The sequence below is a fragment of the Anser brachyrhynchus genome, assembly GCF_964034855.1.
Source record: "Anser brachyrhynchus genome assembly, chromosome: 3".
NCBI classification, from domain to species: Eukaryota; Metazoa; Chordata; class Aves; order Anseriformes; family Anatidae; genus Anser; species Anser brachyrhynchus.
Window position 1 is genome coordinate 110121901 of NC_137696.1, and position 26745 is coordinate 110148645.

Consider the following 26745-nt stretch of genomic DNA (forward strand, 5'->3'; position numbering starts at 1 on the left):
TAAGACAAAAAGATAGAAGCAAGTGTCAGTTTTATTTTACATTTTTACAGTATCGACATCAATATACAAAACAGATTTAGCAAAAAAAATATCATGTTAAATACAAACTTCTGTAGTCCTGGAAACTGAAGGTGGAGTAGTTTCTTCAAGTCATGTTTGGGGAATGACGAAGTACCATGTACAAGGTTGCATGGCTCTTTTTTGCACAGCAAGTCTTTTCTAAGTTTGTGTGTGGCTACAGCCAGTCTGTGGTATCACAAAGGAGCCCCGTTTCTTCCTCACACAAAGGCCTCTTGTACTACACGGTCATGTGCTGCTGAAGAAAATCAGGACTTCTCCGACATTAAAACTGAATCAAAGGCTGTAGATAACACTTTGCAAATAGCTTGTGCTTGTTCCTGTAGTGCACAAACGCAGGCATGTTAATACTTTCTGAAGAACTTCTAAAATTCTCAAGACTCATTTAAAGCATTTGTTTGGCAGACATGCAAAGTGGAGTAGTTCCATTTTATGTGGTCTGCAATGGCATGCGGGAAGCTGTTTGAAATGAGCTCTTCTGAACAAGCCAGAGTTGTTAGCTTTAATCGTAGCATGATGCTAGCATTCAGAAGGTCAGCTCGTGTGTTCCCCCAGTGCTGCTAAGGCTGTAATAATATCGTAATAATATCATAGTATCCTGACAAGGAATTCTCCTGTTCTTAAGAGGAGATCGCTTCCCTTGCCTATAAGTATAAACGCATGCTTCATTTCCAGAATTGTTACTTAATCACTCCCTGCTCTGTCACATCTTAAAAAGGGTTTTGTCTTTGAAAAGACAAATGGAGGATTGTCCTTAGCAGCTACGATAGCACTATGGGTTGCAAAGAGCCTTCCCAGGCATGCACATCTATTGGCAATTTTAGGGAACACAGCGATTTTCCTCAGGCTGATCAAATACAGTCCGCAGGGCTTTTCCCCCATCCTTAGCCGGGACAGATTTATACTCTTTGAAAATTGACCAATCCCTCTTCTGCCAAAAAGGCTTCACAAGCTTCTTCAGTGTTAGCTCCTCCCTTTACAATTAAAATACTGATACCTAAATTAAAGACTGTAAACAAACTCTTACCAAACTATTGCACTGATAAACCCAGAGGCTGCATTCTTCAGAGGCTGCATCTGTTGTCTTCAAAGCCAGTAAACTCTTCCCTGCTCCCAGACCGTCATCATAGCAGACCATCCGTACGATTAAATAGAGGGCATGCCTGTGTAACACATCCTGAAACCGGCGGGCAAACAAGAGTTACCGCGGAGCACTGCAACAGCTTTTTCAGTTTTCTGCACATTTTGATTCTCTTTCTGACAGAAGAATACTTCAGATTTATTTACAGGAGAAAAGTACTCCTTGGTAAAAAAAAAACATAACTATTTTAATTAAGAATTTATTCTTTTTTGTTACGTGGTGATTTAACATCATTTTGGCTTTAATTTTTGCTTGTTTGAGTTGCATTTGTATGTGGCCTGTATTCCTAGCCATATTACCAAAGCACACGTTTGTTTCCAACCTATCCTCAGTCACCCTCTGTGCTTAACCTGCTCATTGCCACGTTATTTCCTGGCAGCAGGTCGGCCTTGAGGAAGAAAGTTTTACGAAGAGTACTTTTTGCTTTACTGGCAAGTTCCACGTCTGATCTTGGCCGTTCCAAAAAGAGATTTGTTGATGTCATTCGGTACAAGGTTTCTGCAGACCAACCCGACAAAGCCCTTCTTAAGCCCTCCTACCCAACTGATGATACTCATCTGTTTTATTCCAGTCATACTGCTTCTAGGCCTGCGTATGAATGCAGAGAAAATAACCTTTTCATCTTGGAACTCTCTGAAAGAGCTAGGTGTACTAACGCACTGAAGGACAAATTAAATGTCAACAGTGGCACAAATGCAAAAAGCCAAAATTTGGAAAACAGAATGCAATGCAATAAAATGCCAGCGCAAGCTAGCTCAATCACATAAGGCTTTATCAGCTTGTGCATGCTTTTAGCTCAAAGCCAGGAGAATGATGAACAAAAAAAAAATCTTAAAAATACCTATTTGACCTTTATCAGAGTACAAAGGAATTGTAAGTAATAATGTAACCCGTGTTCTTACTGAGAATTAAGAAATTAGGAGGACAGCAAAAACAGAAGCGTGAGGCCCAAATGCTATACTTCCTCCCAGGTATTAGGAAACAAGTGTTTTATTTTCTGAAAGGAGGCTTTCAGAGTATTCAGATGTTGAGCAATGCTATCCACCACTCTCACACTTGAGGCTTTTATGAGCAGGCATTGCTGGGTTAGGTCGTGACTTTGTAAGGCCAAGTATTTACAGTATCTGGGGCTCTGAGGGCGACCAGAAGGAAACCACATGACTGCAACACAGAGTTATACAAAGGCAACTGGAGGGCCCTGGGGAAGAGACCAGCTCTTTATTTTTAGCAAAACAACTATTTGAAGTGCACTAAAGGAACAAAAAGTACACGTAGGAAATAATGCAAACAAAAAATAGGTTTGATCAATGAAGTGGAATTACGAGGTTTTAGTGCTGGAGTGAGCTCACACTCGTGGATTAGCAGCACAAGGCTGGAACTTTGAAGAGGAAGACGAGATGCTTTTTTCAAGGATGCGTTTTTCTTTTCCTCCACACTAACAGGAATTGAATTAATAACTCAGGCCGAGGAACCTATGGTCTTGGGCACGTTATGCCCCTTTCCCCACATGTGAGGACGGCAGTACAGCCACAGAGAAAGATGGGCCCAGAGCATAAAAGCTTTCTTGTTTTTTGCCTGGTGCTCTCTGTCAAAAGGAATGGATTCACGTCAAAAATCCAACAAGGGAAATACAGAGCCCTAAGGAGATACGAAATGAAGTGGTGCTGCTGTGAGAGCTTTTTTTAAAAAATGAACAACAAAAAAAACCACTTTGCTTCAAGCCAGAAGTGACATCTTGGTCACTCAGATTGATTATCTGTCAGGAAATAAAAGAAAGCACTTTTCAACTCTCACCAAAGTTTGCTGTGAATCACTTACATACTGATCAGATGTTGAGACTTTAATGCCGTATTTGGAAACTCCCATTATAAACTCCTCTTCACCTGGAACAAAAGGTAACTTTCCATCTTGCTTTGGAGGGAAACAAACAAAAGCCTTTAGTGCAGACAGAAGAACATGAACAATGAAGATACAGTCTAAAACATATTTATTTGTACTTCAGTCCGCTGGATTAGCAACATCAGTACCTCTGTGTGTATCTTAGTGTGTGGAGTCTGACATTCTTGCATTAGCCCAATCTCTTGACGTTATGTGAAGCACTGCATGAATCCAGAAAGGAATTTGTAATCTGAGGTGGGTGGGGAGGTTGGCCCTGTTACCCTGCGCTGACCCTGGGTGATCCAAGCTCCACACTAGCAGCACTTTTGTATTCGGCTGTAAAAATAGTTTCAGATACTTGAAGTGTCAAGCTGCTGTTAAGATAAATAGACATTCTGTGCTTTTAAGGGTACAAACCATCAGCTACCTAACCAGAACATCCAGTTACAGCTTTAGTACAAAAAAATGTACAAGCAAACAGTTTGGCAAGGATGACCCAAACATTATTCAAGTTATTTAGTCATAGATTCGTAAGTGGATGTAAGCAGAATCCGACATTTTCCTCTACAGGAAAACTTATTCTATAGTACTGATGAAATCTGGAGGAGATATTCTTTGCTTTATTCTATTCTATTCTAATCCTAACTGTGCTGAAGACAATGCAGCAGCTTTCAGGTGGGACACTCATTCCATAATGACTCATGAGAAGGATCTTGGCTCTGAGTCTGCTTCTTCACAACTGCTTTTGGGTGCATCTTCCCAGTTATTCAACAGGAGGGAAGGGAGTACAGCTTTTGAGATCATAGTGTAGTGACTAGGGTTTATTTTTTAAATTAAGCTATTTTATTCTAGTAAGTATAAAACTTATAAGGAAAGATGTTGGATCACATAATAACATGAAGGAAATACACCTAAGTTTAAGATGTTCTAACATTGTTGGTATTCTTTTGTAATGCGCTTACCTGGGCAACATCTATGTAGTTTATCAAGTCCAATGGCCCTTCTAGATTTTTGCTCTCGTTACATTTCAACTTTTCAATGGCACCAACGTATTTAACCCTGAATTCTGCACATGTATCAGAATTACTATTGCTTTGTCCTGCAACAAAATAAAACAAAGCAATCCTGAAGAGCTCGTGAACAGTAATTCTATTCTAATTAGTGTTAGTGGGGCTAACTTACTAAGTTTCACAATTTTTTGCAGACCTTCAAACACTTAACCTCATCACAGTATATTAAAACCTCTCTTTAATGAACTGGCCCAAGTTGATTCAGAACAGCCCTTGGTAAAACTATAATTTTATATGAATCCATGATACAGCCTTGTTTATACTAATTCTGATTTGCAGTTAACAACCCTAGTCAGAAAACACAGGAAAGGTGATTCTATTTTTATATACATAATTTTAAATGAACTCTTTGATTTAACAGTGATACACTGTGATCTGGTAATCAAGAACAAGTAAAATCAGCTCCTACTTCACTTACTTCAGTGCAAATGTGAACTTGTAAGAGCATGAAACACAGTTTCCCAAAAAGTTACATCAGATTTGTGCTGTATAAGACTGCTAAAGCAGCTAACTGAATTTTTCTTACTTAGACACGTTACTTTAAAAACAATTACTTAATACTAAATGATTCAGTGCTAGATACTTTAGAAGCCTGAAGTTATACATGCGTAAGTCAACAGGCTAACAGATTCATTCCATTATTAAAAATATGTATTTTAACCTTTTTCATTTTCTGCTGTCATAGATAAACACATACAAAGTTAGTTTTGTTCCATACATTTCTACTCAAACTCTGATTACATACCTGAACTTTTTGTGGAGTCTGTATCTAGACTAGCCACAGTACTAGACCTGGAAAGTCCTCCAAGACTGGAATCTACAGACTAAGAAGAAGATAAATGTCATCAGAAAGCTACTGAGAACATACTAACAATTTGCTTTTAGATGCCCTGCCTCATTTTTTTTAAACATAAATTAATACTTATATTTCAATTACTTAAGCAGCACTGCAAAATGGGAAGAAAAAACACAAACCAAAAAGTCTATGCTTTTCCTGAAGTTATCTTTCTGCCTCATTGTAGGTTAGACTGATACAAATTCAGCAGAAGCCCTTTAGAAGTCCACAAATATTTCAAATAAGGTGGAAATAAAAGAAAAGAGAAAATGAACCTTAAGGTTATGTCCAGACTTTTCTGGTACTGCATCTTAACTTGAAGAAATTGACAACTACATGCTTGTCACCAATGCTTGAAATAACATAGCAGTGCAAGGGGAGTGAAACGGCACCTTGGAAAATCCAGAATATTCAATTGATCATTCCAAAACCTATCAGACAAAATGGACACATAATTTAAAATGAAGAATAGCTTTTAGAGATACTGAGTAACAAATTAATACTGAAGAACAAACTCACTCTTGGTGCCTAGCACCAGGCACCTTCTTAAAGGCAATAGTTATCACTAGAGAACAAACGTACTACTTTTTCTTCCAAACCTTAGTATGTGCTGCCAGAAGAAGCTCTTGGGGGCTTCACTATGGAAATAACCAAGCGGTCTTTTCAGAACACAAGGGCCTTATAACACGTACTTTATGAAATCACATCCTAGCATCAGTGCAAGCAAACCACTCGACTGTCAGCTCATAACAGGTGAAAGTTTTTCCATAAAGATCACACCCCGAATTCAGCTTACCTTGCTTTTAGTACTGATTTCACTGCTTTGTGAGCTGCTGCTGCTGTGTCGTTTTTTTCCTTTTCTGAACATTTTTTCATAATTGGATCAATGAAGACACTCTAGGTAGTAGGAAAGGTAAGAATTAAACTCTCGTATCATCAAGGAAAGGAGCTCCTTGCAAACACCACACTGACTGTATCCAAAGCGTACAAAACCCAGAAACCACTGAGCTAGCGGCTCTAAGAACATAAGCAGAAAAATTTTTGGTGTTTTCAATTTGTGGCTGGTGAAAACTCCCTCAAGATCTCTGCTCAAACTTCCCCATTCCTCTGATCCACCCAAAGTGCTGCTGCCTAGCTTCGAGAGCTGTTGGAGTTTCTAATCCGTATAAATATACACTTTATATCAATAATATATATAATACACATATAATAAACATACATATATAATAAACATACTTACACGATACACACATATGATAAATACATATAAATATGAAGACACACAGAAACGAGACAAAATTTAAAGTGTTTTTACTCACTTAGAAGCATCGGATGACTTTATCGTTTTAAACTACAGCTTAATTGCCTTCTTACATGCATCCCATGCAACCCTACCCAAAGATTACGCCTCCATTACAAACTTAAAACCCAACAAACCACCCAGGCCCCTAGCCCTGAGGAACAAGCCGCTGTAGCACTGCCAGGGGCAGTCTCAGCTACTCGAGGCGCTCCTGAAGGCTGCGGCGAGAGCCACCTCAGGCTTAGTGCCTCGGGGGACACACGGGCAGCCCCCCAAAACCCTTTTTTCCCAAGCAGCCCCCCAAAAACCTCTCTCCCCCGGCAGCCCCCCGCTCCCTCGCCTCGCCTCACCTCACCTCCGGCGCCGCGCAGCGCTCCGCCCGCAGGGGAAGGGCGGCCGGGAGGAAGAGGAGGAGGAGGAGGAGGAAGAGGAGGAGTGAGCGGCCATGTCGGCGAAGCGGAAAGCCGAGGCCCTGATCCCGGCGGAGGAGAGCGACCAGCTGCTCATCCGGCCCCTGTGAGAGCCGCGGGGCCGGGCCGGGCCGGGCCGGGTCCCGCCGCCGGCGGATCGGGCTCCAGGCGGCCTGAGGGGAGGCGGGGGGGGTCCGGCTCCAGAGGGACTTTTTGGGGTTTCCCTCTCGGGTTTTGGTCGCTTTCCGACGGGCAGCGAGCCTGGAGTCTCCCCGATATCACCTGGCTCATGCTAGGAGGATTGCATCCCTTCCTCCTGCAGCTTTGAAGCAAAAACTCAGCCCTTCTCTGCCCTTTACGCTTCAACAGCGAGCCGTATTGTGGGCTTCTAACTCGTTATATATATATTTTTTTCCTCTGCTAAAGATGCTAATACAAGGTGTTCCCCGGGAACGTCCCAAGAGTAATTTGTCCACAGTAATTTACTCTTGGAGGAGCTTTGCGTGCGTTACGCATCTCAGCGTTTTGGGAGGCAGCTGTGCAGTACACACAGGAAGGCCAAAATCATTTCCCAAAACTAGGGATATTTTTTCTCCTCCAGTATTAAATATTCTATGATTTCTTCTGAGATAAACGTAGCTGTTGAGTTACTTTAAATGTCTGAGCTTAAACATACTCTGCAGTCATTATTTCAACACAGAAAAGTAATTCCCCAAAAGGTGCCTAATGTGCAGTTACATCTATAGGCTGTGTGTTGTTTGAGTCTTGGTAACGTTGATGTCCTTTTGCAGAGGTGCTGGCCAAGAAGTAGGAAGATCATGCATTATTCTGGAATTTAAAGGAAGAAAAATAATGGTAATCATTTCATGAATGGACTTGTACGCCCTCTTGTCACAGTACTTCAGGTCACAAAAAGATGTTACAGGTTAAATCCAATTCCTTCCTGAAGTCAGCCAGAAGAGGCAGGTTTTTTAGTTTTCTGGAACAATATAACATATGTGATAGTAGGCATTACAAGGTTTGTCCTGTAAAATAAATCCGTATCCCCAACAGAATATATGTCTTAAGTATGAATTCTAAAATCTGTGTGTATTAGGTTTCACTGGAACCTAAGGCTGCAGTTGTGTGTAAGCAGCCATGTGTGAACACATACATGTTCTTTTCCCCTTTTTCAGGTGTCTTCTCAGACAGTAACTAAAATATCTTGCGGATACCAGTTCTGTATGTTCAGGTAGTGTTGAAGTATGGATGAAAGCTTGCATAGGTACAAAATTATATACAAAGAATGGAGCCTTTTAAAAGTTGTTCACCCGTGAAGATAAATCATTCAGACAGGCACCCTAGATGTGGTATCCGATGCTAAAAGCAGTGATTGAGGACAAAAATATTTTTCTGTGTAATGCTAAAGGTTACTAGTTTCTTGTAACTATATTTTAGGCCAGAATGGAAGAGGGGTTTTTGATGTGTTTTGTTGGGGGGGGGGGGGGGGTTGGACCAGGTGGCCTCCCAAGATCCCTTCCATTTTCAGTCATTCTGTGATTTTGTGAAGCTTTAACTTTTTTTTACTTTTTTTTTTTTTTTTTTTCAGCTTGATTGTGGCATCCATCCTGGACTGGAAGGAATGGATGCTCTTCCTTACATTGATTTGATAGACCCTGCTGAGATAGATCTCCTCCTAATAAGTCAGTAAGTTGCACCTAGAAGAACAAATACACTGAGGTCATGGTCTGAGCCACACTCAGTTGTAGGTTGAGAGGCTGAAATTAAGTGTTACATAGATGGTAGTGGCACGGCAAAATTTTAATTTCCTACTTCTTTTAAATAAAGGATGCTCAGTCACTTTTAACCATCGTGACAGCTTCTAGAATGAATTTTTTACAAAAAGACTAAAGAAAAGTTGGGTTTTTTTTTGGCTTTGTATGAAAAAGGTTCTTAGAGACTTATGCAAACTTTGAGTCTGCTTTAAATACCACTTACTGGCTGAGGTGAGGAGAGCCGTTTGTATGTGACTTAACCAGTCATAACCAGCTGTCTATATAGTACTGAGCTTTGGTGATATACATTTGTTCTACCTGTATCTTAAAAGTAATTCCTTAGAGTATGTCAAATTAGAAGTGTGGCCAAATAAATGTATTTGAATAGTTCATGTTTTAATTAAGTTTCCTATGTACAAACTTAGGATTACTTCTATTAGCTTTCTTCTGTCTTAGACATTCGTTGTGTTCCTGGTTCCTGTTCCTTTTTCCCCCTCTAAATTTGTAAATTACAAAAAAAAAAAAAAAAGTTAGTTCTAAGATTGTAAAAGTCTTCATAGTTAATGGCAAATTTATTGTGTTACTCTTACCTTTTCTCAGTTGTGTTTCCAGTCGCTGATGTACAGGATATAGACCAGCATAGTTAACAATGAGGTTGACAGTTTTCATGATGTTATGTCAATATGGTAAAGTAATGAATTATATGATAGTGTTTTGTAGTGGTAACTTATTAATGGGATTCATGTGTCTATTTTAAGTTTCCATTTAGATCACTGTGGAGCTTTACCATGGTTTTTGCAGAAAACAAGTTTTAAAGGAAGGACATTTATGACTCATGCCACAAAAGCTATTTACAGATGGCTTCTTTCAGACTATGTCAAAGTCAGGTAAGGTGCCCCGTTGGTTTTCTCTTTAACCTTGAATTATTTCCCATGTATACCCAATGGGAAACTTACGGTGAAGCTGCCCAAGGAGGCTGGGTGAACCTGGGCATTGCCACAGGTAGCCAGATTAGAAATAATGAATCATCTTACTGCCTCAGGGATACTGTGTCTCTAAAATAATTTCCTATCAATCAAAACAAAATTTTACCTTGTTTCCTCTTATTCTTTTCATTTGCCTTATTTGGACCTTGAATCTATTAGTGTCTCTTTCCTCCACCCCCATCTGTTTCTCTTTATTCACTCTGTCTTATTTAATTGCTCTTATTTGATCTTATTTAATGACAGTTGGTTTTTTTCTTAAGCTTTGCAGAAGTAGTGAATTTTAAGCCCCTAAAGATATAACCCACTTTTCAGGACAAGGTCAAATTAAGCATTAGATCTAGGCAAAAAGGTACAAAGAATGCTGCTATTTGCATGGTGTTGGTTTTGTTTGTTTTTTTAATTTTCTTCCCCTTGTCTGTTAACATGCCTTGAGCACATCTTTTCTATGTGAATGCAGTGGTCCTGAGCTTGTCTCAACTCAGCAGATTTGCATCAGAAATGTGATAAAACAATCCTCTTGTAACTTGTTTATTCTAGGCCAATGGGAAAAGTGGTTGGGTTTGCTTTGGTTTTTGAGGATTGGTATATGCAGAGCAGATGCTAAACTGAAAAGATTAATGTAACGTGGCCTTTAAAGAGACATGTTAACTCTGCTTAGGTGAACTACATTAGGGTTCCTGGACTTGATTTCTAATTAAGAAATGTCTCTAATGCCATGGAGACATGACATTTCTGAATGGGAGTCTTATTCTCAATGGTGAAAAGTCCAGGAACGTTTTTTTTCAACTGCTATATAATCTAAGCTGGTAAAACTAGCTGATATTTAGCCATTTCATTTTTCCAGTAATATATCAGCGGACGACATGCTATATACAGAAACAGACCTTGAAGAAAGCATGGACAAGATTGAGACCATCAACTTCCATGAAGTGAAAGAAGTGGCAGGAATCAAATTCTGGTGCTACCACGCAGGCCACGTTCTGGGAGCAGCCATGTTTATGATTGAAATAGCTGGTGTGAAGGTATTTTCTTTTTGCTACACAGTTGAAATCAGAACTGAATTCTAATGTAGTCATTAATTATTATTGTCCACCAAGCCTTGCTGCTATGGTTGGAGCTGTCAGGCAGGCTTGGGCACGCAGGTGGGAGGCCTTGACCTAAAGCATGTGTTTCCTCATTGAATAAAACAAGCAAGTGACATTTGTGTATTGAACCAGGTAATAAGTTTGGGTTTTATGGGGGTGAGTTATGACTCAGACTTGGAATCAGTAAATGTGTGGTTTTCCTTGCTGCTCTGCTGATAGCTGAGGCAGTCTTACTGAAGCTGCATTTTAGTAAAAGCTATAAACTGGTGGCTGTTTTTCTAACTCTGATTTATCCTGTCTGCCCATCTGGGTGCGTAAATGGCCTTCGTCAAATTACGCAAGTTACATTTTTGTCAAGACATTCTAATGCTAAAGTAACTAAAGAAATAGAATTATTATTAATTTTAGGCACAGAGTTTAAATAATCATAATCTATGATTATGATTATAATATATCCGCTATAATCACAGATAGCTCTGTGTCAATGCCAGGTATGCAAAACTAATCTCATGAATTGGAGTTCAGTAGGATAATCACTGCCTAAGAAAAGCCCTGAAGAGGGAAGAGAGGCCCCAAGGCTTGCTCTCTGGTAGGACTTTTTCTGTGGTTTATAACGCTTGAGAATTTCAGACTTAATAACTTTTAAAAAGTATAGATGCGGAACTGAATTTATAGTGGTTGCAATTAAATTTAGACATCTTACTGCCTTTTTTTTTTTCTTCTGATTAAGGCAGGACAGAGAAAGAGATTTCACTCTTACTATTCGTGACTGAAACAGATTGGGTTTTAACATCCATTATTTTATTTGCTTCCCCGTGAAGCAAATGAGGAATGGGATAGGTTACCTGTAGACCAGTTATCTGCTACTGCTGACTCTGTGTTCTGGTACTGTTCACCTTTTCATCAGTGGAATGATTAAGTAAAAAAATGTTCAGTCCTGAAATGATCATTTAGGACATTCTACCCTGCAGTTAAGAATCCATTAAAGTTGCCAGTGGTTATTAATTACTTCTTGGCATAATAAGGAACTTGGTCATTTTATTTGGAAAATCTGTTTGACTACAGGCTTTTCGTAAGCATCAGAAATTTTTAGAAAGAATTAAAAAAAAAAAAAGAAAAGGGGTTATTCATTGCATTTGCATTCTGATGTGTAAATGCTGATTTATCTACTTTGTATTTCCAAGTAATACCTACCGTACTTTGTTATGTCAGCTTGTACTTTTAATGGCAAGTGCATATATGCAACATGTTGAAGATGGAACCCTTATATACCGAATTAAAATATATACTTATTGTAGTTAAAATATATGTATTATTGTACTGGTGAGCTAATATTCTAAGCACCAACCGCATCAGAAGAGTGTTTAGTTAAAGTACAGATGACCTTCTTATCATACATTCCTTAAAATTAACTTTGCAGTTAAAAAAAAAAAATCCTATACAACAGCTTTTTTAGAAAAATACTCAGCTGGTAGAACCTGTGCCCAGAATAACTGCTGCTCTTTGTGTCTCACAGCTTTTGTATACAGGTGATTTCTCAAGACAGGAAGACAGACATCTGATGGCAGCTGAGATTCCCAATATTAAGCCAGATATTCTTATAATTGTAAGTTTTACAAAATTATTTCTTTATGTTAATAATTACATATGTACAGGGGTATTAGTAAATTATAACTAAAATGGCATGAGAAAGACAGTGGAGGTTTAATGGTAATATGTGACTGGTGTTCAATATCCAAACACCTGAGCATTCAAAACACTCCAACAGTTATTTTCACTGTAATAAAAAGTCTTAACAACTAATTTTCATTTTATAAATCTTCTGATAATGTTCCAAAAGCCTCTAGACATGTCTTTTCAAGAGATTTACCAAGTTTCAGCTTGTGTTTCCTAGATGTATTGTACAGACCAATTTAGCCAGATATTTTTCTTTAATAAATCCTAACCTAAATGTTTTGTTTCAGAATGACCTGTGGGATCCTCTAGAGTAATGCTGTAAATATTTCATTTGTTGTGTCCCTTCTGATTGTTTTCTGTAACTGATAATTATTACATTTTAAATCACATCAAAATCTTATCTTTTATGCAATTCCCATATTTTAGACTAGGTGTTTCTAAACTGTGCTACATGTTCCACTAGTAAGCTGTGTTAATGTAATAACCTGTTCATCAAAGAAGTGGCAGCATTTTCAGTTAGGAAAATATGGTAAAATTGAAACCTCTTAAATGAAGCATCAAAATTTGTAGTTCTACCTTTTATTTTATTTTTATTTTTTAAAGGATCTCTTTCCAAATCATGGGCAGGAGCTTGGGGGGAAGGTTATTTATCTTGGTGGAGGAGGTGGTTATGGGAATTTGGAGTGGGGGGTGGTTGATTTTTCCCTTCTTTCCCCTCCCCACTCTGCCCCAAATACTGTAAAACTGAAAACTTAATGCATGCAATGTAATGGCACACAAATGGAGGCCCTTAATTCTAAAATGAAGGTTCTGTTTCTGCATGGTAACACCAGTGTTTTTATGAAATTTGTCGGATTTAGAGAAGATCAGGAATTAGTCTGTGTCAGTGCTTTTAACACCAGGTTTCTCTGTGCATAGGAGTCCACCTATGGTACTCATATTCATGAGAAAAGGGAAGAGCGAGAGGCAAGATTCTGCAATACTGTTCATGACATTGTAAATAGAGGAGGTAGAGGTCTTATTCCTGTGTTTGCCCTGGGTCGAGCGCAAGAACTACTTCTAATTTTAGGTATGTATCTTTCCAATTTCTCTTAATAAAAGGCATATAAAAAAGGAGAATGTTTTCATGTGCAGTCTTCCAAGTATATGAATTTTTTTAAACAACTTCTCAGCAATTTTTCAGTATGTTAATTACTTGAGAATACGTAATATTGTTTGTTCAAATGTAAAATAAAAATAAAACTAAACCACCCAAAAAGCCTTTTCGAAATGTGTTTATAGGACAGGCAGCTTAACTATCTGAGTTAGAAAGGAGACCTAGAAAGGAACAGGTAATTCCATAGTAATATGTGCCTTCAAATCTTGTTGAACTGGGATTTCAGAAAATAGGAAATATTACTACAGATTGCAAAGTTAGTAATGAAAACATGATTGTTCTATTTAAAATGTTTTGCTAAAAAGAGGTAAAACTTTCTTCCAAAGTTTTACTATTTTTGCCCTTTAATTCACAAACCTACGTGAAATCTTTCTAGGAAAAGCTGAGAAGACCATAACCATAGACACTTCTAGCATTTCTAATCGTAATGGGAAAGCAAATTAGGGTTTGTTAAGAAGGGCAAAATGGAGGGAAAAAATCATACGTGGTCATAATAAGCTACTTCACATAAAAGAAATAGTTGTTGTAAGGTACTTCAGATATAACAATTTTTAAAGTATTTCCAGGCTTCTGGGCTTCCTTTTAGCAAGAGTAATTTGTTTGATAGAAGAGGTAAAAACTGAACATTTGGAACCTCATGTAGCCATTAGTTTGGAATTTGTTGGTCTTTCCTTGCTGTGTGTAGATAGTAAAGTGACATTCTAAAGGAAAGCTTGGAAGTACATCTACTAAAGCTAGACATGCAATTGGATGCTTAATTAGGTAGAAAATACAATTGCATCTCACATGCGTACACAACTGAACCCACAGGCTTCTGTGTTTTTATTCCTTCCATATGTGTCTGACAAAAAATAAGATACTCTATTATGATACAGAAATGTATGATGATGGGCGCAGTCTCTTGATATTAGAGTAAATCCTGCTACTGGCCTTCTTTTATCGGCTGTTTCCCCCTTACATTTGAGCTTATTAAGATATTCATGACAGTGAGCTGCTCTGACATATTCTGAAAACTTTGTCTGCAGACCAAAGCTGCTAGGTTAAAGCTGTATCATTTCAACGTACAAATACAGCCAAAAGAGCATACTACTCTTTTGGGGTGGTTGTTTTGCAGTTTTGCAATATAAATATGTTTTATATTAGCAGAGCTGTACCCAAGTGAGAAAACAAGTAAGTTAGGCGTGCATATTTGCATTCAGATCTCTTCTTCATGTTTAGTAAAGGTCATCGCTACTGTCATCATGAGAAAGATAAGTTGCGATTAGGGGAAGATTTTTTTTTACTGTTTTTGTTTCAGTTAAGCTTGTAAAATATAACTGTTGGTGATAATAAAGGGAGCCAGACATGTAACTGGGTAATCCCTTCACTCCTTGAACTCCGTGGATTTGTTTTACACAACTTTGATGTAGTGAATTCCCACTAACACATCTATGTGCAGATGTTTCTAGCTGTCAGATCTATAACTTACATTTATCAGAGACATTTAAGCTTTCTTGCAGTGGTGTGGTAGAACTTATTTTGTTGTAAAAGTAAATTCAGTGCTGTGTAGTATCACATATTCTTATCCCTTGTGGCTGAAACTGGTGACTGACGGGGGTTGGCCAAAAATATTTGAAGTTCATCTCTTTCTTGTCCATTTGTTTGTATTAGAGGTACATACATTTTAGTTGGTGATTGCTTTTTCTTCTCTAGTAGGCCAGATGAAAAAAACAGACCGTGATTGTGATTTTCTATAATAAAAATGATAAAAACATTGCTAAATCTGTTTCACATAAAGTATAAACGCTTCTGAGAAGTTTGCATTTTAGAGATAATGCTGTGTTTATGAGCTGTTTGATGTGTACTTTTGTTTATTTGCTTCAGATGAATACTGGCAAAATCACCCAGAACTCCACGATATCCCTATTTACTATGCCTCCTCTTTGGCGAAGAAGTGCATGGCAGTTTATCAGACATATGTCAATGCCATGAATGACAAAATCCGCAAGCAAATCAACATCAACAATCCATTTGTTTTCAAGCATATTAGTAACCTGAAGGTAAGGTTGTCATATACTAAAGGAACAATGATGGAAGTGTTCATATTTGCTGAATAGTTTGCATGTGTAATATCCTAATAGATTGATAATTACAGGTTTATATCTGAATTTTCTGCTCTCCCATTGTTTAGAGGGCTGGATGAGGGGAGCTTACATCCCAGCTTTTCTTCCAGTATTGATCTGTATGCTTATAATTTGCCCCTTATGGGCATTAGTAGGAGGAACTTTCCTACAAAGAGCTTTTTTATGAGGATGCTGTTTAATCTGTGAATGTAGGGCTCTACTTCTCTGTTGTTCAAGGATTATGGTAACTGATGCTCCTGCTGTTTTCCACTTAGAGTATGGATCATTTTGATGATATCGGCCCGAGTGTGGTGATGGCTTCCCCAGGTATGATGCAGAGTGGCTTATCCAGAGAGCTGTTTGAGAGCTGGTGCACAGATAAGAGGAATGGAGTAATTATAGCCGGGTACTGTGTTGAAGGAACACTTGCTAAGGTGAGTTGTTAACACACCACGAATTCTTAAAACAAACTAGTATGCGTGTTGCATTTAAAAAGAATTGGCCAACAGGAGGTGTCTTTATTTCAATTTAGGGAGAAGATTGCTGTTAACTGCACTTTACTAATGAAATATGCAGAAAATTTGCATATGGCCATTTCCAGTGATGTTATAGAAAATGAGCTTTTCTAGGAGCAGTTATCTTGTCATGAGAAGGAATGACTGGTACTTTTCTCCATGCTTAGATCTTTGAGAGGGGGAGCCCTAGCCCCAGTGCTAGAGGAGTCAGTGTTAAATCTAGCACTACTTACGTGTCATAGATCGTGCCTTGTGCATGTTGTGCCACTGTCTGCTTGTAGAGAATGAAATCCTTCCTTCCTAATTCTAGCAGCCAGGGGTAACCAGGGTGTTTAGTTTTGCCTTTAGAGACAGAAATCAGACAGTTGTTACAATTTTAGTGTAAATTTTATAGAGATGTATGTGGAAGAAGAATGAACTCCCAAATCTGCTGGGCATGTAAAAGATGAAATTTGTATGTTGTGCATGTTTTTTTTTTTATTTGTGACTGTTTGTTTTGTGAAAATTGAGGATTTTTTTTCAGTTCTTCACATTTAACTTGTCTGTCAATATTATTTCGTTGATACTTGAAATGTAAAGCTTTAGTTTTATGGTGTCTGCAGGAGGCCTTTAATTTTTTATTTAAAGAAGTGCTCTTTTTTTCTAGCACATCATGTCTGAACCTGAAGAGATCACAACTATGTCAGGGCAAAAACTCCCCCTGAAGATGTCTGTGGATTACATTTCTTTCTCTGCTCACACAGATTATCAACAAACTAGTGAGTTTATCCGGGCCCTGAAACCTCCACATGTGGTTAGTATACATGCTGCCCATTTCTCCAGAGTGGGATTCATCAAACCAGTTCACAGCCTTGAATCATCAAGGCAGCGATTGGTGTCTAGCAGTAGCCAGCATCCCTATCCTTTGAGTAATAAAAGGTGAAGACTTTGCCTTTTTTCACTGTTACCTTAGCGAAGTAAAGATGAACATGCTCTTGACTGTCTGTCTGTGGGATATCTGGGAATTGTACATTTATTTGTATATGTATGTATCTATCTACATGCAAACACAAAAACATAAAGCTAACTTTTATGGTTGAACTGAAGTTAATACTTCCTTTCATAATATAACAGTGTGTTCATGTATGAAAAGTGACATGAAATCTACATAATGCATTCTACTTATTTGCTTGTATTTTTCTACGTATAGCGTCGAGGTATAGTGCCTTTGAATAATGCATAGAATTCAAACACAAGCATAGAACTGTACGTAGAATAATTGAACTAATATTATGTCGTCATGAAATGCACATTTTCATGAAGATGAAGTACAAAATGGCAGTTTTAGATAATTTGTTTACTAAACATGTCTGGTTGGGCAAATACCTTATGTTAAAAGGAAAACTGTCTTTCTTACAGATTTTAGTTCATGGCGAGCAGAATGAAATGGCCAGGTTGAAAGCAGCATTGATACGAGAATATGAGGATAACGATGAAGTTCACATAGAAGTTCATAATCCTAGGAATACCGAAGCTGTGACATTAAACTTCAGAGGAGAAAAACTTGCCAAGGTATAAAATTAGTATTTTCTTATCTGTACAACAGTATTTTTCTCTGGATTAAAAACTAAATTCTTTAAAATTCTTAAAATTCTTTCAAGACCCTAATTTAAATTGCTTTTGTATTGCGTGTGTTTTACAGGAACTCGGTGTGTGAATGTTGTTGGCTGTTTTTGTTTTGTGGGGGGAGGGTTGTTTTTTTTTTCATTTTTGCCAACCTAAATCTATGCTGCTATCGACAAATCTGCTAGTGCTTTCAGTCCCGTCATCCCAATCCCTTTGCTGTATGATCCAAAACAGCAGTCCTCAATTTTCTCTGAACAAAGAACATTAATTCCAGTCATGTTAGAGCGCTGAATTCTGTGCATAAATAATGTAATAGATTTCATTTACATTTCAGGAAGATGCTGTCAAACACCCATTCCATCTATACATACTAGGAGAGAATAATTGCTTTGGCTGAATTAAATAATTACATGCTTGACTGTAATCAGACATTTAGAAATGCTGTCTCCAGCTACTTTAATCAGTGAGACAGCTTGTAAAATAAAATCCTTGTAAAAAGGATTGTCTGGCAGAAGAAAGTTTGTAGCCATGACTGTGCGGTGTATTTCATCAAATGATTTTTTAAAAAACAGCTTAAAGAGAATATTTTACCAGTTTATATGCACGTGCTCTGAGTAGCAAGAAATATGATACATTTAAACTACTATAATAATATTCAGTGATACAATCTTTAAATATTACAACAAAATCTAAATACTGAAATAAGTAAACGCTAATATATACAAGAAACCATAGAGATATGTATATTAATTGAACTACATTCTGCTTCTAATCAGAATGTAGTTTAGATTCTTTAAAGAAGGCCCTTTTTTGATTACTAGTCCCCAATAGCCAACTTCTATTAGACTCAACTGAATTTAACATCACTTTTCTCATGGTACATAAGTTTGAAGGAAGAGTGAATGAAAATGATTAACTGGTATTTAATAAGGACCTAATCTTAACTCCTTATAGAATCAATGCCAAAAAATGGCACTGGTGTTACTGACAGGTAAAATGTCACGGTTTAATTTATCGAGTCCTTATAAGCCTAGATGTAGAACTGGAATATAGTGCCTAACTGCTTTGTGCACTGGAGTTACCTGTAGATAATGGGGACTTGTTATTATAGATCTGAACTCCAGCACAACCTTAAGATGAAGGGTCAAGGTGTTAATTGTCTGCTAATGACATCTTTGGAGCAGGGTCCAATGCGCTGCCGTGCACAGGTAGCTACCACACTGGCTGGAGTGCTGTGCTGAAAAGAAATCGGCTCTTCCCCAGAGTTCTGTGATAAAAAATTCTGTACAGTGTAATTCCTCTTTTCTGTTTGTGAGATCTGTATTTATGGACTTCAATTTGAACCTTTTGAGCCCTCCTGAGGGAGTCCAACTTTCTTGTCAAAGCAGGACCAACTACAGCAGGTGGCTTAGAGCCCTGCACAGTCCCGTTTTGAAGGCCTCCAATGTCTACATAACCTTTTTGGGCAGCCTGCTCTGGTGTTCAGCTACCTCAGGGTGAAAAAATTCCAGGTCGTTCCTAGACGTATGAAAAGATTAGAATGGCATTTCTTCTCACTAGGTAACAGTGCTCGTCTCTCAGTTTGTGTGAAAACTAGGAAGCGTTGTTGAAAATTAGGACACATGGCTATTTCTGGGAGTTACGTGAGCAGAATTCTAGAGTTGTTTACAAAATATGATTTGCATGTATGTTTTCTGTGGCAGCCACTGGAGAAAAAACTTCTTTGGGTTTTTATATTTTACTCTTTCAATCTTTTTTGTGTTACATCCCAGATTTTTGTTGTCCATGTTTATGCTGACCTTCCTTTATTTTCAGAGTAATTCTATACCATGTTTGTTTTTTCTGAGGAACCTATATTTCATCTCCACGGTTAACTTTAAGCTATGAGAACTTCAGATTGTCCTGTTGCACTATATGCCTTTCTTCTTTTCAGGTGATGGGATCTTTAGCAGATAAGAAGCCAGAACAAGGACAGAGAATTTCTGGAATCCTAGTTAAAAGAAATTTTAACTATCATATCCTTTCTCCATGTGACCTCTCCAGTAAGTAAAGAGAGTAATGTGCTTAGTGGGCGATTGAAACTTACTGCATCCTTCTGTCATTAAAACACATACAGTACTGTTTGTTTTTCCTGTTATTTTGTGTTGGATAAGTAATTAGTGGACACCTTAGTTTTACTTCGGCTTAGTTTTGCCTAAGGTACTGAACTGTTGAAGTGAGAAGACATTCAATTCATTGTCCTCTGAAGTTTAAGATCTTTTCTGTCCTTTCTCTGAAAGAAAAGCAGCAAAATTTTTTTCTCCTTCTAGTTACTTAAAACTTCTTCCTATATTTGAATATGTGTCGTAGGTACCAGTGAGAGCAGAAGAGCACCTTGATCAATTTGAACAGTTCTAAAATGTCATTAATTCTTAGTGTAAAAATCATGATACTGTGAAAATACTGCATATTTTTCCTATGCTGTATGTTGCCAAATAAATGTATGTATTCTCAAAACAGAAGAGTAATTAAATGGAGTAGTAAGGTCAAAAGAGCTTGGGGAAAGCAATTCTGCTGTCCTAGTTCATTGTTTGCCTGTAATGTATATGATAAAATAACAAGCTTTTGCTGGTTCCTTAACTGCAAACTTCCTTAAAAAAGGAAGCAAATTTAAAAAGCTCATTTTTAATACATTCTTTTAAAATTTCTTTCAGACTATACGGACTTGGCTATGAGCACTGTAACACAGACACAAGCTATTCCATATACCGGCCCTTTCAATCTCCTTTATTACCAGCTACAAAAGCTTACTGGTGCGTATTTGGAAGGAAATGTTTGTGATTTATGGTGGTCAATTTTTAAAAGAACTTACAGTCCTCAGGGAACTTCTGAGTGGAAATTTCTTTGCTCTGCCAGTAACCGAAGTGTCACAATTTGTTTTATGTTTTAAAACTTTTATTAGATTATGCAGCTTCTGCCAGATCTAGTTCATGAGCATGACTAACCCTCTATAGGGATCCTACTGTAGCTGTAATACAAAATCACGAGCATCTAACACTATAGAGTTTCAGATGATTTTTTGTCTCCTATCAGGCCCCAAAGTGAATACTCTGATGAAAAATTTATTAAATGATCTTTTGTCTCCGGCCCCAAAATAGAATGGTTATTGGCATCTAATTAATAAAACAAAGACAAAAACTTTGTCATACAACCTCTTTTGTCCCTCCCCGTGAGGGATGAATCTAGCCTTCTTGGCTTTTTCTGATCCAGAAGCCTCTGTCTGGCTTTCTTAGGGGACAGAGGCAGCTCCAGTCCTAGTTCATCAAAAGCAGGCACACTTTCTAGGGTGCCTTCCCAGATTTGAAGCTCAGGATTCTTCTTTTCATGACAGTCACCTAGTAACAGAGCCAAATTCGTATCACCGGATCTCATAGCCTGAATGCTACCTCACACAAAAATGCTTTTGAATCACGCTGTAAACTTGTGTAAACAATGGGTTATCCTTTAAGGGTGGAGGAGGAGCTGGTTGGTGCACTCAGGTCACTTAGTGTATTAAGGCAGTCAAATGTAAGAATCCAAAAAAAATAAAAGTAAAATGGCCAATATTACATACAGGAAAAAAAAAAGACAAAACAATAAAGAAAGTAATGTTACCAGGTAAGGGAAGAGAGTAAGCACTTCAGGTTTAGAAATGGATTCTGAACTGCTGTGATAATAATAGCCCCTCTCATCCTTAAAATGACCTGTGTTCTTATGCAGATAAAATTGGTCCTGTTCTCAGTATAATTTTATCCTTGCTAACCATTTGTTGCTACTTCTTAGGTGACGTAGAAGAAATAGAAATCCAACAAAAACCAGCCCTGAAGGTTTTCAAAAATATTACCGTGATCCAAGAACCAGGCATGGTAGTCCTTGAGGTAGGCACTGGTGGGGAAGAAACAAATACTTTCTTTTCTGTAGAATAGTATCATATTGATGCCATGCAGGATTAAATGTTTTAAGTAAAGTTTCACTTGAGCTATGGCCCTGTGTTGATGCATGCTGTTTCACTTAGCAAGTTTCTTTTTTTATGCAGTTGCTCAAAAGTCTAACGGCAGATTCAATGTCCTTTTTTATTTGGCAAATAGTAATTGGAAATCAGGTCAGATGGTGTTCTCTCCTTTCCCTACAGCCCCTAGTTGTGTTAATGAATAACTATTTCGTAAGTGTGTTCAGAAACATTCAGCAGCCTGAATTTTTCATGGAAGGTTACTAGAATATATCAAGTTACAAGTAGTTAAAAATAATAAATGTATGACAGTCATTTTAAGCTAGAATTCAGGGAAAAAATAAAAGAATGCCGTGAATGTTGTTTTTGTGTTGCATTATTCATTCAGCCCAAATAATATGCTCAAATTATATATATATATATATTTATCTTCTAGTGGGTGGCAAATCCTGCTAATGATATGTATGCAGACACCGTGACAACAGTGATACTGGAAGTTCAGTCAAATCCTAAAATACAGAAAGGTAGTAAGTTTAGTGTATGTTTATTTAACTGAAGCTTTCTTAATTTTTGATATCAAGCTAAAGGGATGTAATGCCTTGTAATAGATTTTCCATTATTGTGCTTCATCTCGTTATGAAACTTCTTCAGATTTCTTGCTACTTAAATACAGAATTACAACTTGATTTTCTTTATTTGTAGCACATTCATGTGTTGAAACTTTCTTTTATACATCAACTTATAGCTGACTATGGAAAATGCAACCTTACTCTTCTTTTTTGTATATAAACTATTTAAACTGTATAATTCCTGATAAACATTTAAATATTTAAGATTCTTTTTCAAAAGTTATGGTTACCATTCATGAGTGGTATTCCAATGACCATACAACAGAAAGAGATAGGTAGGTTATGCTATAAAAAGCCTGACTAATTTCACAGTTACACTTACTAAGACCCTGTAACCACGTGGTATTACTGGGTAGTGGCAGTGTCATCAGATACCAGGTTTTGCTTTACTGTTCAAGAATTAGAGGAATTTTGTTGGGATTATCAGTGATGACAGTTTATATTTTTTCATTCCACTGTTTTGTTTTTGCATATGTATGACAATATGCTAAGAATCTGGAGTGGGTATTGAATATTGGGTTGGCATCCCTTCTATGACATGGAGAATAAATGCTGGCAGCTGGGCAACGCAGTAAGACCGATAATTCAATGATAATCCATTTATCAAAATAAAATACTTTTTAAAAAATGTATTATCTAGGGTTTAAAATCACTTTTTTTAAGCCATTAATTGCATCATTACTTGGAATATACGTTATTATTACTTAAAAAGATCTTACAAAGATCATCAAATTCTGCCTTTGTGTACCCTTGCTCTCCTTGTGAAATAAGTGGCAGTTGAGTTTACATCTTAGTTATTTATCTCAGGTTTGGATGAAGTCAGGGAAGCAGAATTCAAAATTATATTCATTGGGTGTTATACAAAAGTAATTGTACGGTGTTAAGTGTTTAGTCGCACACCTGTCTCAATAAATCTGCTAAAAATTCTTTCTCCTGAGTTGAGAAATTCACACAGCAGTTCTTTCACTATTTTTGGATAAAGGTTATACAGTCCACTTGATCTAAGCAAATTCGGAGTGTAATTTTCATATCTTGGTTGTGATTATTTTTAGTATGTATCTTCTCATCAGCCCTTCTAGCTATGCCCTCGTGTTCTGATCTACATAAACTAATCAAAAATATCCATTTTATTTTTGGATGGTACTTTAGCTTCTTCATTTTTTTCTATCTTTCTTTATATGACTGAAAAAAAACAAAACACATTTGTTTTGCATTTTTAAAAAAATTCTGATTGTAATATCTGACTTGACTTTTCTGCTTTATCTGTACAAGTTGGTAGTGACAGTATCTAGCTTTTTTCTCCCACAATTAATTCATTTTTCTACTTATATTTAAATACCTTTTTTGCATTATTTCTCATGTTGCTTCATGGTTTCCAATATAAGGTTGCTTTGCTTAGTACATTATTACTGCATCTTATCTAAGAGATAGTAAATTTTTTAAATGCACTTGCTTAGTCTCTGCAATTATGAAGTTTTCCAAAGAATTTCAAAGAAATTCTAACTACTGCTGTGTTCAGTTCACTGAACTCTTTAGCTGGTTACGAAATCTTGAAAACTAGTTTTTAAATAGCCTTCTTTTAAATAAATTCAAGCTGTTAGGTCTGTTTTGTTCAACTTCCTGCTCCTTTAATCATCGAATACTTAAATGATTATGTTCAAAAGAAAATTACTTGTTTCAAACTATCTGTTGATTTTGAAATGAAGTCTGAAACTAGTATCAATATTTTTATTCCAACCTTTGTATGTTGGAACACATTCCTGGAATGTCTGTGCTTATTACTACTACTCACATCAGCTCTCCAGTTTACTTTGTGTTCGCTGTATGCTCCTGGGCTCCATGATGCAGTATTTTCCTACAGGTAGAGAAAGTGGAGGGATTATATACAAGTGATGAAAATGGATTACTTTCACTTTTAAATAAAGGAAATGTGAAAAGGAATAAGTGTAAACAATTAAAAAAGAGAATTAAAGAGTGAGAATTAGACTTGCAAAGTTTACTATTCTAAAATGCGTTAAGTACAGGGAACATAAATGTAAAATGTGAGCACTTCCTTGACTCTTCCATCTTTTCTTTAAATACATTTTCTTTATGAATTGTTTAAATGCATGTATTTTGCATAGCTTTTAGATTATTTTTCATGAGAGTCAATTAGGAACTAGGTTATATATCAATTAGCCAATTTTCCCTCTCAGCAAATGTCTGTGAAAGTAAAATAACTTTTTCTTTTCAGCTGCAGTGCAAAAAATTTCCAAAAAAGTAGATATGGATGTGTACAGCAAGAGAATGGAAATCATGCTTCAGTAAGTTGACGTATATTTTTCTAAACGAAAGTGATTGCTGTTAATCATGTGAATACAGTAATTTGTTACTGTTTTTTACTTGTTTAAGTTATTTTAAAATAGTCTATGCAAATTGACATCAGTCAAATTTCTGTGAAAGCCAGGAATTAAGTATAGAGACAGAGGTACTTAAAAAAAAAAAAAAACAAAAGTCCTTGGCATCATTGAAATTTTGAATCCAGGACCCAGTTATTTCTTCCAGAAACAGAGTTTTTAATTATACTATGAGTGCTTATTAAAGAAAAAAAAAAAATTTGGATCATGACTTTAAAATTTACCTCTTTTGAAATCAAAGGAATCCTTCTCTTTATTTATGATGAGACTTATTTCAGTAAAATCCTTACTATTATGTGACACCCTTTCTCATAATAATTCAGATTGTTACTTGTTGATTTATCTAAGTGGGTTAAATAGTGGTTTCTGAAAGGAGATACACTGCTGTCAAAATGCCTTTGGAAGCCTAGGATTAATGGAAAGAACACATAAGTTTGCTGTTTGTCCATGTGTTACATGTATTGGCCTTTGTTTTAGGGATATGTTTGGAGAAGACTGTGTAAGTTCAAAAGATGGCTCTGTTCTGTGTGTCACAGTAGATGGAAAGACTGCAAACGTCTCTCTGGACACTCGGGTATGAACAGTGAAACACTTTATTTATCTGTGCTGTGTTCAGTAGGAGTTATGCTAATAAATTTTTTGGTCATCTCGATCCTTTTGTACTTATTAATAACACATTAAAAACATGGGTAGCAGTAATACATCCACTGGAGTAGCTCTCAGGTGCTGTTCTTAGGGATGGCAAAAAATATTTTAAGTGTTCTGCAGATGCAGAAGAAAAGGTTGGTCCCGGCCCAAAATTCATCTGTTGAAACATAACGAATGATAACTGCATTAAGAGGATAGCAGGTTACGGTATTGTGGTTAACATACAACGCTACCTGTGCCAGTGTTTTTTCATTTCATAATAATAAAGTAAGCTAGATTTCAATATATACGTAGTACAGAAAAAATACAGCACTGATGAAAAGAGCTCTTGCAATAGAGAAAAAAGAAATAGATTGGATAAAAGTGCAAATGGATTAACCAAAACATTAGGTTTCATTTTCATCTAATGTTATATCAAAACTTATTTAATACAGATCTGACTAAATGATGGGATATGTGGATTTTCTTTCCATGTTAACTCTTAACCCAGTGCTCTTACAGTAGCTGGCTAAGACGGTCTAAGAAATCAAGAAGTTACTGTCTTAGTGCTTAGAAAGTCCACGGGATTGTGAATAACATTAGCATGTAATTGCTGCCCCTCGCTTCTGAGAGGGCAGGCAGGGGATTGGTTTGAGTGTTGAGGAACTTGCATGTTTGGATGGGGCATCCATACTTTCTCTGTGGAGACTTTTTAAATTGTTGTAGTGATAAAATAATCATGTTTGGGTTCTACTGTGATGTAAATGTTACCTCATGTGTGGGAACATCAGTGTGGAGATGGAGTACTGGTGCCAGTATCTCTGAATCCCCGTATTTTACAATATTAACCTAATACAATGCAGATGAATCCACAGATAAAATTAAATCTCCAAGGACTGAACATTGTGTTTTTATTTGATTTTGAATCAAATGCAATCTACAGAACTTGAGGCATTTCACATAGTAGTTTTGAAGCAAGTGACTAACAAAACATGAAATTAATTTTCTTGTTCTGTAGCAAGACTTCCGTAAGTCTTCACTGAACTCTTTCACATGTTGGAGGACCATTTAAAAATAGGGCAGTGCAGCTGAAAACTCTAGATAACTTTAGTTTTAATTTGTGTAGCTACTCTTTCCTTTCCCCTTATGACCATTCCTGATATTCTGAAAAGGAATAGGAAGTGCTAGTTTTCCTAACATACTTCTTTTTTTATTCCCAGACAGTTGACTGTGAGCCAGGAAGCGAAGATGATGACTCCCTTCGTGAAATGGTGGAACTCGCTGCGCAGAGGCTCTATGATGCCCTCAGCCCAGTACACTGACCTCTGTAGATATCTAGGACACACAAGAAAAACTTTTAATGTTCAAATTTATTTGGACTCTTTTTTAAAAATAAATAAACTTTTTTCTTCAGTAAGACAAATGCATCAATTCTGTGACTGTGAAACTGCTAAATTATTTCAAATAACGGGTGAGCAACCTTATATCAACTATATTTGTACATATAGATCACAATAAAATTAGGCAAATTATG

At 36.9% G+C, this 26745-nt stretch overlaps 2 protein-coding genes across 7 annotated transcripts; one reads left to right on the top strand and one right to left on the bottom strand.

The window, feature by feature from the left end:
• Positions 1-13: 13 nt before the first annotated feature.
• Positions 14-6710, bottom strand: ITGB1BP1 (integrin subunit beta 1 binding protein 1). 6 transcript variants are annotated; one of them, XM_080585461.1, is made up of 8 exons: positions 6322-6661; positions 5799-5899; positions 5278-5433; positions 4913-4991; positions 4060-4196; positions 3038-3130; positions 1106-1255; positions 14-398 (listed from the first exon to the last, which is right to left on the bottom strand). In XM_080585461.1, exons 6-8 carry the CDS (start codon positions 3083-3085, stop codon positions 327-329), a joined length of 270 nt encoding a protein of 89 aa, XP_080441587.1. In that variant the 5' UTR covers positions 3086-3130; positions 4060-4196; positions 4913-4991; positions 5278-5433; positions 5799-5899; positions 6322-6661; the 3' UTR covers positions 14-326. The 6 variants fall into 6 exon arrangements, with proteins under 6 accessions (XP_080441587.1, XP_080441586.1, XP_080441584.1 ...); XM_080585460.1 differs by lacking the exon at positions 5278-5433 and having other exon boundaries at positions 6658-6710; XM_080585458.1 differs by lacking the exon at positions 5278-5433 and having other exon boundaries at positions 6653-6686.
• CPSF3 (cleavage and polyadenylation specific factor 3) lies at positions 6689-26745 on the top strand. The gene is made up of 18 exons (XM_080585457.1): positions 6689-6818; positions 7504-7567; positions 8301-8398; positions 9225-9353; positions 10297-10474; positions 12054-12143; positions 13133-13283; positions 15234-15409; positions 15748-15906; positions 16634-16780; positions 17386-17538; positions 19526-19634; positions 20286-20384; positions 21394-21488; positions 21996-22083; positions 24422-24491; positions 25062-25158; positions 26432-26745. Exons 1-18 carry the CDS (start codon positions 6748-6750, stop codon positions 26531-26533), a joined length of 2076 nt encoding a protein of 691 aa, XP_080441583.1. The 5' UTR covers positions 6689-6747; the 3' UTR covers positions 26534-26745.

What these genes read in the sequence shown, in the direction of transcription:
- ITGB1BP1 (XM_080585460.1), bottom strand. Translation starts at nt 5,870, where the DNA reads ATGTTCAGAAAAGGAAAAAAACGACACAGCAGCAGCAGCTCACAAAGC. An exon ending in AAATCAGTACTAAAAGCAAG is followed by an intron (nt 4,992 to 5,798) that starts GTAAGCTGAATT and finishes TCTTCTTCTTAG; the next exon opens with TCTGTAGATTCCAGTCTTGG. An exon ending in TCTCAACATCTGATCAGTAT is followed by an intron (nt 1,256 to 3,037) that starts GTAAGTGATTCA and finishes CGCCGGTTTCAG; the next exon opens with GATGTGTTACACAGGCATGC.
- CPSF3 (XM_080585457.1), top strand. Translation starts at nt 6,748, where the DNA reads ATGTCGGCGAAGCGGAAAGCCGAGGCCCTGATCCCGGCGGAGGAGAGC. An exon ending in AGAACTACTTCTAATTTTAG is followed by an intron (nt 13,284 to 15,233) that starts GTATGTATCTTT and finishes TATTTGCTTCAG; the next exon opens with ATGAATACTGGCAAAATCAC. An exon ending in AGCATATTAGTAACCTGAAG is followed by an intron (nt 15,410 to 15,747) that starts GTAAGGTTGTCA and finishes TTTTCCACTTAG; the next exon opens with AGTATGGATCATTTTGATGA.